Genomic DNA, 13,611 nt, shown 5'->3' with positions numbered 1-13,611 from the left:
AATTTATAAACATTGTTTAAATTATCTGAAGATTTTGATTTTACTAAGTTTGTAAATGAGACTAAAACTATTAAAAGTCTTCTGAAAAGTAATTGCTTAAATGTGGTAGACCTATCAATAGAATATTTGTAATCTGAAATTTAAAGTTTAAGAGAGGGGCATCCGGGTGACTGGCCAGTTAAACATCGGACTTCAGCCCAGGTCATGGTCTCGCAGCTTGTGAGTTTGAGTCCCGCATCGGGCTCTGAGCTGACAGATCAGAGCCTGGAGCCTGCTTCCGATTCTGTGTCTCCCCCTCTCTCTGCCCCTCCCATACATGTGCTCTGTGTCTCAATAATAAATAAATGTTTTTTAAAAATTGGAAAAAAAAATAGTTTGAGAGAGAACTGGATTTTGAATTTTAACTTTAATAAATTAAGCCATTCCTTATTTTTTTAAGTTTATTTATTTGTATTTGTCTTGAGACAGAGAGAGATGGGTAGGAGAGAGAGAGAGAGAGAGAGGGAGAGAAGCCTAAGCAGGCTCTGCACATGCGCAGAGCTCCACACGGGGCTTGAACTCACGAACTGTGAGATCATGACCCCAGCCAAAATCACGAGTAGGACGCTTAACCAACTGAGTCACCTAGGTGCCCCACCATTCCTTATTTAAAAAGGAAAAAAGAAAAAAGAAGGATGCTTGACTTTTTACCAGGAAAAGAATATCTGAACATACCTAAAGAAAATAGGCAAAGTTTTAGAATACATTCAGCTACACCTAATAGAAAGCCCATAATAAGAGCTCATATAAGAAGTGTATTCTATCATGAAAACGAAGTGTGTAAGTAGACAATCCAGGCCAAGAATGTTAACTTTAAAAAGTCATCATTGATCAGTTATAAAGACTTCAGTTTAGATTGTAAAAAACGGATAAAAGTCATATCCCTAAGACAAGATACAGCAATATTAACTACAAGCAACATGCTGAACTCATTTTCTCCACACAGATTTATTCCTCCTTCTGTATTTTATATAAGAATTACTACTAGAAACCTGGGAGTTGTCCATTAATAATTCTGATAATTCTTATCTCTATCCCCATTGATATTAGCTTAGTTTTATGTTTATATCTGTTATAGCAACAATCTAACTTCCCTGTCAACCTCCAGTTGAAATGTATCCCATTAGCCAGAGGTTCAGTTAGTTAAAACAAAAATCTCGGACTTGACATTAGAGTGATTTTTGTCTTTTTCTACTTTCTTTATTAATAAACCTCATTTCTTAATGTAGTATATGATTATGGTTCATTAAGACATTTAATGGATTTTGCTATTTCAGTCGGAATGTGGAACAGGGACTTCGAGGAACACGGTCTACTGCTGGACATTATAATACAATTAGCCGAATGGATAGACATCGTGTGATGGATGACCATTATTCTCCAGATAGAGACAGGTAAATAGGATTAAATCCTATTAGAGCTTATTATAATCGCTGCCTTCAGGAAGAAGGTATTACCGTAAAATATTTTCATACTGAACTTGGATATTTGTCATCTCTTTTTTGAAAGCCATTTCCTTTACAATTCCTACATTCATTCTTATGACCACCAGGTAAAAAAAAAAAAAAAAAATGAAACCAACAAGAACAAACTTTTCGTTGGTTTAAAAAAAAAATCACCTTGCTCTTGCCGTTTTGGTCCTTTGTTAACTCAAACCAGTTAAGTTAGTGAGTTTTCACATGAGGTTATAAGGACAATATAATGAAAATGATATGTTTTATTATTTTAACATTATCATAACCAATCATGACCTGTAAAAATACTTTGACGAGACAAGCCTGGTTTGTTTTGGTAACCGACACAGAAACTGATTCATGAAGAGGTTTTTCCTCATGGCTTTCAGTAAACCTGTTCTGCATCTTAAAGCATTATGGTTGTTGATTGCTGGATTTGGAGGAATTCTCTGAATTTGCTCCACTAAATGTGACATACTTAGAAATGACATATGTTTCGATGCATATGATAATTACTACTAGTTTGCTTTTAAGTTAAGCCAATTGATTAACCCTCTAATTCTTGGTTTGGTTATATATAAAATGAAAAATGCTATGATACTTCCCCCACACTATCAAATGGGTTTGAGATGAGGATTAGGAAAGAAAGCTTAATTTACTCTTCAGAGAATATTATGATAAAATAACAAGGAACCTCAGAAGTCACTTTGTGTGCATCCTAAACCGATTTTTAAAAAGACATTTAAATCAACTGATGTGAGAAGTTCCCAATATTTATCATTGTCACTACTTATGAATTTAATTGTTTTTGTCTAAATCAAGGGTTATAGTCAATTCGGGCTTATAATTTTATAAGTGTGTTGAATACACTTTTCCAAAATAAAAGATAGGGAACATCTATCTATATTCTTCAATAGTGGCGAACAAGTATTGGCTTTTCTGTCTGAGATCTAAGAAGTAGGAAGTTATTAAATTAATATCTTTATGAGTTGTCAAATGAAAGTTAATGTAGTATTTTATTTCTTTGTCATTTGTTTAACTTTTTCATCGTGATCTGTGTTTTTAGGGGTAATTATAGATATGGTGCCTATAGAAATGGTTTCACATCAAGTACAATACTAAGTGAAAGATCCCTTGTTGGCATGATTAGGAGTTGGAAGGAGTCATATTAGGCTGGGTGAACGAGTACTTTTGTTGCCTTATAGAATTCTAATGAGTTTGATAATCTCTGGAAATTATTCATGTAGCAGTTCATAAACTCTTTGCTGTTTGAAAGATTGTTAAGGACACGACAAAAGAAAAAAATGTCTGAAATGACTTTAAATCCTTCAAGTTTATGTAAAGTTTTTCTTTAAGGAGAAATGGACCTGATATTTTCTCTGAAGACAATATGGTCTAAATCCTGCAGAAAAGAAAGGATTAAAATTAACCTCTTGAATTATCCTCACAAACAAAATTGTCACTATTATATCAAACACATAATAATTTATCAATATTTTAAGACAAAAGGCCATAGTATTAATGTTAAAAAAAAGTTTCTGTTCAATCCTTGGTATATAGTTAATATAGTCATAATTGATATGTCATTTTATTTTTCTTGTTTATTTTATAACTTTATGAATCTTCAGTTTGGCAAAATGTTCAAATAATTCAGAGGTTTTGAAAGCATTTGATCCCTGAAGTTTCAGCAAGTCTTTAGAGTGCTATAGATTACCAGATTATAATTACTCCTAATTGGGAGATGTTTAAAAAATTTTTTTAATTTTTTTTAACATTTATTTATTTTTGAGACAGAGAGAGAGAGAGAGAGCATGAACAGGGGAGGGTCAGAGAAAGAGGGAGACACAGAATCTGAAACAGACTCCAGGCTCTGAGCTGTCAGCACAGAGCCCGATGTGGGGCTCAAACCCACAGACCGCGAGATCATGACCTGAGCCGAAGGTGGACGCTTAACCGACTGAGCCACCCAGGCGCCCCTAAAATTTTTTTAATTAGTAAAATAGAATTTCTTTTATATAGGACTACAAAACTATTTCTAATATATTAGCTTTGAGTTATCTGTGTAATAATTACTTATTAACATGAGGAATCAAAAATCAAAAAGTATAGTATTATCCATGTTAGGTAGCCTATCACATTATTAAACAATGGGTTCTTGATTTCTGTTTTATACTTTATATTCTAAATATTCTAAAAGATTTTCAATAATAGAATGCATGTGAAGGCATCGTAATTTTTATGCACTGTTTAGAAGGTTAGAATACCCTAGAAGTCTTGCAGTGAATTTTTGTGAATAGCATTTTATAGAGTCAGTCAGTAATACTGTTAATTAAAAAACCTAAAAGAGAATTTCCTTTGAGATAGTAAGTAAAATTTAGGCATTTTGAGGAGTGCATTAACTTTTCTTGTCAGTAATAATTGGTGCACTGGACCAGAATATTCTATTTAATATACTCTTTTCTTTTATAGGATTTGGAACCAAATGGCATTGGGTTAGAATTTAGGCTTTTTATTACTTGCTAGCTGTGTTACTTTGGGAAAATTAACATGTTTGATGCTTGATTTCTTTATCTATAAAATTAGAACATAGTACTAACTTCATAGAGTTGTTGGGTAGATTAAATGACACAGCACCTCCGGTTGCAATACTGAATTGGATATTTGTACTCAAAACGTGTGCCTTACCTTTAACATTTTAGAGGATCTTGTGGCTTACAGATAAGTGACATTTTAATGTGCCTATTAAGTAGAAATATGAGAAATCAGTTAATACAGGTATTTGTAAAAAAAGCTTTAGAGCGTAGAAACATGAGTTGGACCTTGAAAAACGGAGAGGTTTATTCAGGAGAGAGCAAGAGCATAAATACAGAGGCAGAACACATATATATATCAGAAAGACCCAGTGTGAATGAAGACTTGACATATTGGAAAGTTGTGCATAAAGATAATGACTTTTACATTGGCTATATTGGATGAAAAATACTACTATTCGGCATTAATTTATAGTATCTGGCTAAACTAAGTGATATGAGGAAATATAGTATTCATATCCTTATAGGTGGTGTTAAAAAGAATCCTATATCAACATTTGATTGGATCTTTATATCTCTGCACATCTCTGTTATCATTAGTCAAAATCCTATTCTGTGTTGAAAAGGAAATAGGTTCTTTACAAGTAACTCAGAAACTTGGATGCAGGGCTGTTAGCTAAAATGATGAATTATAACATTATTCATCTTCTTCTCCATCCCCCCGCCCCCATACTTTTTGGATCATTGTTTCTCTGGTAAATCCTGGTAACTACTACTAGGAACATAATTTTCCTGGGACAACTTATGTGGCTTTCATATTAGAAATCACTTCAAGAGCTTGTTTACATGAGTTAAGTTAGTATTAGAATAATTATAGAGTACTAGATAATATTTCTGTAACATGTCAGAGATATCCTGCAGTATTCATTTTTATGTCTGTCCTGGAGACCAAAATATATTGGGTACCTTTAATTTTATGCAGTATACTTTTAGGATAATGACAAAAAATACTATTAACACTGGCCTAAGATATATTATTTCGGAAGTGTTTTTCTGTTGTGCATTTATATTCTAAAAAGAAAAATGCCATGTTATGTGGATCTCTAGGATACCTCACACACTTAGGCCATTTCTCTACTTTTTGTCAGCCATCCAGCTACCAGAAAGTGTCCAACTGACCCATAACTATTTATTGTTTTCTTAGTCTTTTTAGTTATCAACTATGAGGGAACCATATCTCTGAAAGTTTGAAAATACAGAGAAAGTAAATGAAAAAAAACCTCTCGTTGCAAAAATAATACGTTTTATTTATTACACTTCAGGAGTAAATTTTAACATACCTCGATCATACTGAATTAATTTTAGGAACTACAAAGTAGCAAAACATTAACAATATAAAAGACACAGAACAGAAAGCTTTGCATTAAGGTGAGATTGTTGGAAACTTTGCTTTCAAAAGCTACAGGTTATTTCAGAATGAGATATTTTATTTCCTCCTTTTGCAGTCCTGTTTGTTTGGTGGTTTTTAAAAGGGGACCTTCAGGCTCACCTGATAGAATGGAAGGATAATTCATTATAAATACAATTTTGTTCTGTCTTTAAAGATTTTATTTCTTAATAAGACTCGAACTATGTCTAGAAATTGGATCAGTAATCCAGTTCAATTCTTTGAATACTGAGAATTTCCATTATGATTTTTGAATCTTAATCCCTTTTTTCAGTTTTTAAAATTTAGTATTTTTTTAATTTTCTATTTTTTTCTTTTACTCTGCTCAACTTTTTTAAAAAATTCAAAAAGATTGGATGAATTACGATTTTTAACATAATTTTTTAAGTCATTACTTAATTCATTATGTATATTCAAGACAGTAGTGTTTGCTTAGGTTTAATAATTCCATTAATCTTGTAAGAAAAGTAAGCATGGTTTAATTGAGAAGAGTAAATGAAATATTTTTAAATTGTACCGAGTGGATGTGGCAAAGAGTCTTAGATAAATCTCTGGATCTTAGGTAGATTTTACTACCAAAACAGTGTGGTTCATTTTATGTACTAGTCATCCATGCATTTTTTATAGTTTTCAACAGAATCTTAAGGGGGATCATGACCAGATTAGGTTAAGAGGAATAACATGACTATAGAAAAGTATGCATTCCAAGTTCTCCAGAGAAACAGAACCAGTAGAATAGATAGATAATAAGGAATTGGCTCCCACAGTGATGGAGGAGGTTGAAAAGTCCTCCCATCTGATCTATGCACCCTGGAGACCCATGAAATGATAGTATAATTCAGTCCAGGTCTGAAGGCCTGAGAACCAGGGAAGCCAGGAAATCCTCGTGTGAGGGCCAGAGAGATAAGACATGTCCAGCTCTAAAATGAGGCAGGAAAAAGGGAGGAATTCTTCCTTCTGCCTACTTTGTTTTGCTGTGACTCTCACCAGATTGTATGATGCTCACTCAGACTGAGAAGGACAATCTACTGAGTCCACTGATTCAAATGTTAATATCATCCGGAAACATCCTCAATGACACACCCAGAAATAACACTTAATATGAGCATTCCTCAGGCTATTTAAATTCACTATCACAAAAAGGGAAATAAACTGATGTTTGACAAAGGTAGTCCTCCATTAATGTTTCCTTTTTCTTTATAGAGACAAAATTAATCACAGGCTCCTCAAGGAAAATGTAAGAAATTGGATGACAATATATATGTTCTATGAATTTGAAAATTTTAATAAGCTTTGAAGTTTACCTCTTTTCATTGGTCAAGTTATTTTCAGAGAAAATCTATTTGTTCTTAAGGCAATAAATCCCAACATCACAACTGTTGGGTATTATTTCCACCCTGTAGAGCCAGGAAATTCTTTTCTGAATACTGTTTTATTTATTTTCTTATACTACAGAAGTTTGTATTTTACATTTCTATTTACATTTCTAGAATGTCTCTATGATTATGTGAACCATTGCTGTTTTTGGAGGCTCACCATGAAAATAGCATAATTCTGTTTTTACTTTTTAATTCAATCCAAAATGTACTGATTGAGTGTGCAAAGATTTAAAATAGACATTATCCTGGCCTAGATAAACAGAAGATCCAACTAATTATACCAGCTCATATATCCCAACTAATTATATAATATACCAACTAATTATAAAACATAGAAGACTGTAAGGCCTAAGTATAATATTATTAGAACAGATTGGAGAGAGAATTACTTGCTTGAGTATTGGAAAAAAGCTTCAAAGGCAAATTGGACTTTAAAGATCAAGTAGAATTTTCAAAGGCCATGAAGTGGGGACATGGTGAGAATGATGGCATTCTTTGCAGAGTGATGAGCACTAACAAAGTCTTGGAGTCAGGAGAGTGGGGGGAGGGGGTATATTTAGAGAATCTTCCATGGTCTGGTGTGTCTAGATAAAATATTATAGTAGGGGAGATAGGAAGTGATAGGATATGAAGGTTGAAGGTAGTTTAGAACTTAATTAGTATGCCATGTAAGGGAATATATATACTTATATTTGATATGTGAAACCATTGAAGGATTTGGAGCAAAGTTTGTACGTGATCAGAAGCATAATTTGCAAATATACTTCAAATAGACAGAGTGAAGAATAGATTACATCAGGAAAGGGTTGGTTTTGAAGGAAGGGAAACGGTAGATTATTTCAGTAGACTTGGTAAGCCTGATTTATGGTAGTGGCAGAAGAAAAAGAAGAGATAAATCTGAGTTATTTAGGCATTAGAACTAGCAAGGTTTATAAATCAATTAAATGTGGAAAATAAGGAAAATGGAGGAGTTAAACTATGAGATTTAAAAAAAAAATTTTTTTAATGTTTATTTTTGAAAGAGAGAGAGAGAGACAGAGCTTGAACAGGGGAGGGGCAGAGAGAGAGAGGGAGACACAGAATTGAAGCAGGCTCCAGGCTCCAAGCTGTCAGCACAGAGCCCGACACAGGGCTTGAACTCACAGACTACAAGATCATGACCTGAGCTGAAGTCGGACGCTCAATAGACTGAGCCACCCAGGCGCCCCAAATTATGAGATTTTTAAAAGTTGGTTTATTAAGTAAATATTTAAATCCTTAGTTAAAACGGGGATTACGGGAAGAGGAATACTAAGTTTCAAGGGAGAGTTAACTATATTTGAAGCTAGAGGGTCTTTTAGAGATCGTGGAGTCCTAGATTCTAAAGAGGTACCTGAAGGATTGCTGTTGTAGATTAAGGGTGAAGCCGAGTGCATAGGGACTAATCCCCTCACACCCTTGTTAGCCAGTCATTCTGATTTTATTGGATTCCTAATTGCTGGTTTTACATAAAAATCTGTTCAAAAAAAAAAAAAAAACAGTGATCTTCTGTTCAAAAAGAAAGTTTAAAAACCACTGCTCCAGCCCCCTCATTTCACAAATGCAGCACCAGACGTCCAAATAGGCAAGTGTCTTGTTCAAACCTCAAAATTAACATGTGTTTTTCTGAAGTATCTACATGACACTCAGGCAGCCATGTGGAGAGCCCAGGAAGCAGCTGGGAATGTGCTGTGAAACCCAAAGAAAAATGAAAGCTAAAAAAAGTGAGAGTTTACAACTATAAAAGCAAATAATATTATCCAGAAAGAATGTGTTGGAATATAAAGTTTGAGGAACACATCTTGGGAACCCATTGCCTCTAAGGAATAAAGAGAGAGAGAATCCAGTAAATGAAATGGGTAAAGAAGCAGTTAGCTAGACGGGAGACCAGGCCATAAGAGCCTGAATTTTGGCTTAAGGAAGACCTAAGTTTGAATCCCAGTCCAGCTACTTACTATCTGGCTGTGGGCAGATACTCACAGCCTCAGTTGTTTGGTCTGTGGCAATACTAGACCCTACCTCAAAGAGTTGTTATGAGGAACAAATGAGATAAAGTTGACAAAACTTTAATGAAGTACTTGTTACATGGTTAAGTGTTACATAAATACTATTTAAAAACATTTTTTAATGTTTATTTTATTTTTTTTTTCAACGTTTTTTTTTTTTTTTTTTTTTTTTATTTTTGGGACAGAGAGAGACAGAGCATGAACGGGGGAGGGGCAGAGAGAGAGGGAGACACAGAATCGGAAACAGGCTCCAGGCTCTGAGCCATCAGCCCAGAGCCGGACGCGGGGCTCGAACTCACGGACCGCGAGATCGTGACCTGGCTGAAGTCGGACGCTTAACCGACTGCGCCACCCAGGCGCCCCAATGTTTATTTTATTTTTGAGAGAGAGAAAGAGAGAGAGAGAATGGGGAAGGGGCAGAGAGAGAGAGGGAGACACAGAATCTGAAGCAAGCTCCAGGCTCTAAGCTTGGCACAGAGGCCAATGTGGAGCTCAAACCCACAAACCGCGAGATCGTGACCTGAGCCAAAGTCAGATGCTTAACCAACTGAGCCACCCAGGTGCCCCTATAAATACTATTTTTAATAGCCAGAGAGAATCATGTTTCAAAAACCAAGAGAAGAGAGAATGTCAAGAAGAGGTTGAAAATCAGTGTGTAACACCATAAATAAATGTAATATGATGAAGATCAAGAAGTTGAAGGATTTTTTTAGGATTTCACAGGTAACATTCACAGGATAGCTTCAAGGGAAATGTAGAGGTTGCAGTCACATCATGGTAAGCTTAAAGCATGAATGCATGATGAAGTGGTGACAAGAATTGTAGATGTGGCTAAGATGTCGAATGTTGTGAAGGAAAGTCAGAAACATGCAATATTTTGAGAGGAAGGCGAGATCAATGAAGGGTTTATTTTTTAGGATTAAATGCAGTTCAGGAAAGGAAGGTATGAAACAGTCATGAATGATGGAAGGTTATGTGGGAAGTTAGGATTACAAGTAGAGAAGTTTCTTCCTTAGGTGCAAAAAAAAATGGCAAGTGAAGGTATAAATATATGTACTCTATATTTAGAGATAAAATAGGGAAGTTGAGAGAGTTCAAGGTTGTTTTCTTTTTTTTTTTAACTGGAATATAGTGATCATCTGCCAAAATTAAGAGTTTTGTCATGAAAGGTTCTAAGAAGATAAAAGGGTTAAATTAGCGCTATGGAAAGAAGAGAATCAACCACAGATGGGTAAAGTGGTCATGGGGCATGAAACATAGCACAGCCAATAGTATGTTATAAACATATAAAACAACACAGTGAATGTTTTATTATTATTTTATTATTTTCTTCTTAAACTTTCTCGTTATTTTATTATTTTTTTCTTCTCTTTCCTCCTAAAAAAAGGGAAAGCAACTATGTTGTATGACATTTTATAGATGGTGCTAAAGATGTTTGAGTGATAATTGATAAGATTTTGTTTTGAAATCTGATTAGTTTAAATCTTGATTTGTTATCTTTTTTGGTGTGTTTGTTTTGGAATACTTAGCTATTTTAACCTTTAGCACTACCATATACAATGGACATTGATTGGGAGGAAGGAGCAAGCTTTCTATTAACAATTTTCATTTGCTTTGCTTACTATCTGCTTATCTTTTTTGAATCTCACTTTTTAAAATTAAACTATACCTTTTCATTTCTTTCCTGAGTCTCATTTTTATTCTTGTTTCTGCCACGCTTGCAGTCAGTTTCTTACTCTACCTCGCTCCAGATACAGTCAGACCATTGAACACCATCACAGGGATGGCAGGTATATTTTTCTTACAATTGAGTCTGTTCATAGAATTGCATGTGCCTGTCTGTTGATATGATAGAATTCACTTCTGTTTCTGTTTTTTTATATATACATATATGATTATTAATGAAATATAGAAATATTATCTTACTATAAAATAGAAAATATAGCATATGTAAATATTTTAATTGCAGTAAGAGGTCAAAAATATAGCTTTCCTTAATGAGCTAGTATCCTTTCTTGGATCATTCTAAAAATTTAGTTCATCAGAAATTACAGTTAACTCTTGATTATCTGGAAGGATAGAATAACAGTATTTTAAAAAATTAATTGCATTTAACTGACCACCTTCCTCAGCAGAGTTCATAATTATATATATAGAAGGAACTGATTGATTTTTATATATCTTACAATCTGATTCCCCATCTCCCCCTCACCACAATTGAGGAATCAGTCCTGTAAGTACTTAGATTGAACTGATCAGTTTATGGTTACCTTGTCCAAGGTGGCTGTGATCTACTCATTGGTCATAGATAGTCCTGGATCCATGGAGAATATTGGGTGTGGGGGAAAATCCTTATTCATTTCTACTTTTCCACCATTCTCCTTATATTGAAGGGAAATATCAGTTACTTGGCATTTAACAGAAAGAAGGATAAACTAGAAAGAGAAGGGAAAGAACGTCTCCAAAAGCTTACAGTTTCTCAAGGCTCTATGTAGCTTCAGGGATTTGAACTGGTTCTGTGACATCATTTTGAGTCCCTGCAGACAGAGAAGAGAATGGCGGTGATAATGTGGCAGGTTCAGCTAGAATAGATAAAGGATTGTGTGCTGTACTCACTCTATTGTTTCAAAGTGATTTGGGTTATGTGTGACCACTTTTGTACTATTAATTTATTAAGAGTTATTAATTTAAAAGTTTAGAAAAAATAATTGAAACTAATGAGTAAATTCCTAAGGATTGAATTCATGTAGATAAATGTGGAAGGAAACATAAGAGATAACAGCAACAATAAATACCTAATGACTCAAGTTTTGTGATGTCTTTCAGTAAATGTAATTGACATTTACAGCCTTCCAGTTTGTTATATGATAGTGATAATTGCTGTATTATATTGTGTTTTGCATTTTCTCAGCCTCTTTTCTGTTATTTTGCTTTAATACTAAATAATTCTTTTTTGTTACATCTTTTACTGTTACTTTTGCTCTATATTATTTTTGACTATTTTGGAGTTGCAGTGGTTACACACGTCATAAAAATGTGAAGAAATAGTTACATAACTCCTCATAATTGACCAAGACCTTCCTTAAAGTGGATACCATGAACGAGACATTACTGATTAGAGGCTTATTCTAATTACTCTAGTATCTTCCTTTAACTGTGAGTTAAAATCTTGTACCACATTAGTTTTTGTTAATATTCTATTTATCTTCATTATTAATAAGCAGATTGCTTTATATTATTTGTTCTTTCAACAAACCAACATACATAGAATCAGTTCTTGATCAGCTCTGGGTTGGTCATTAATTTCATATACTTACCCAAATTCTGACCTCTAGCCTAGCAGGATACATTTCTGAATTGCCTTTTGGGCCATAATTTTGTCTATGGTCAGGAAACACAATATCATTAATGTTTATATTAAAGTACAACACAGTTAGGAAAATCAGTTTTAGAAAACAAGTGATCAAATATCCTACTGTAAGATTTGCCATCATTTAAATGATGCCAGTGTGTGAGGCTAATGTACACCTACTCCTAGATAAATTGGGTGGATTTTGTAAGAATGAAATTCTTTAGTTGCTTTTAAAAATACTCTCTCTCATCATTACCAGTTTGATGCATAAAAAAGAATGTGTGTACATTGTAAAGCATAATGATAAAATGAACATCCATGAATCTATTACCCAAACTGAGAACCAGAATAATATGGTTTTATTTATTGCATCTACCTGTAAGATCTTTGCCTATGGAATCCATATGCCTCTTTCACTGAAATAGTAAACACTATACTGAATTTTCAGCTTAACATCACCTTCCTTTGCTTTTTTTTAAAGGGACTTTGATAATTTGTTTTCACTCTGCTAACTTTTTGAGTTACTCAGTCCTTCTGATCCTCACTTCAATCCACTATGAGATTCTGGGATTATTGAAGATATACATGTATCCCTACCCTGAGTTTATTACCATAATATTCTAGGCATCTTGTCTTTAACTCAACCTCTGTACCTTTGTATATAGATCATCTGGTGACTTCTTGATTAATCCATTTTATTCACGGAAGATTTTAGCACCTGGCTTTAGTCTTCCTTTTCATAATCCCTGCCATCCGCCAGAATGATGTTAGTATTCACCTGAATGATTTATTCAGCACCCACTCTCTTTCTTGGCCATCTCAAATTGGAGGTAGTGAATTATCCCCAATTCTACTTTAGTCAGTCACTGCCATAGCCATACTCTGAATCTTATGTGAAATTGTTCTACCTTTAAAATCTTAGGGACTCCTGGGTGGCTCAGTCGGTTAAGCATCCGACTTCGGCTCAGGTCATGATCTCACAGTCGGTGAGTTCAAGCCCCGCGTCGAGCTCTGTGCCAACAGCTCGGAGCCTGGAGCCTGCTTCCGATTCTGTGTCTCCCTCTCTCTCTGACCCTCCCCCATTCATGCTCTGTCTCTGTCTCAAAAATAAATAAACATTAAAAAAAATTTTTTTTTAATTCTTAATTCACATACTTTGTTCTTGGACCAGAACTACACATCATTCTCTCGTATATATTTTTTACTGAACTACTTTTACCTTACTAGTTCTTTTATCTCAATAGAGAACTCCACTCTCTTGACACCTTTTCCTTTTCCTATTAGTCTCCACTTTACTTACTTATATATCCAGAGGTGGAATCCGTTCTTAGAAATATCCGCATTTCCCTTGCTACGTTGTTCTTCTTTTACCTATTTGACAGAGT

The 13,611-nt window shown here is 34.3% G+C and overlaps 1 protein-coding gene across 39 annotated transcripts in view; it reads left to right on the top strand.

Moving 5' to 3' along the window:
• Positions 1-13,611, top strand: part of RIMS2 (regulating synaptic membrane exocytosis 2) — a 614,217-nt gene that overhangs the window by 390,138 nt on the left and 210,468 nt on the right. For 25 of the 39 annotated variants that reach the window (XM_047088894.1, XM_047088906.1, XM_047088888.1 and 22 more), the window contains one exon: positions 1,317-1,433. In XM_047088894.1, the coding sequence (XP_046944850.1) occupies positions 1,317-1,433 (117 nt within the window). Of the gene's footprint in view, positions 1-1,316; positions 1,434-10,598; positions 10,665-13,611 lie in introns of all 39 variants that reach the window. The other 14 variants (XM_047088896.1, XM_047088884.1, XM_047088889.1 and 11 more) reach the window with 1 other exon arrangement.

This window comes from Lynx rufus, unplaced genomic scaffold (genome assembly GCF_022079265.1).
Source record: "Lynx rufus isolate CCGP_SWC_20201006 ecotype Redwood Valley unplaced genomic scaffold, mLynRuf1.p SCAF_26, whole genome shotgun sequence".
Taxonomy (NCBI): Eukaryota; Metazoa; Chordata; class Mammalia; order Carnivora; family Felidae; genus Lynx; species Lynx rufus.
The sequence above is the reverse complement of the archived record's forward strand: the minus strand, read 5'-3'. Positions and strand labels throughout refer to the sequence as shown.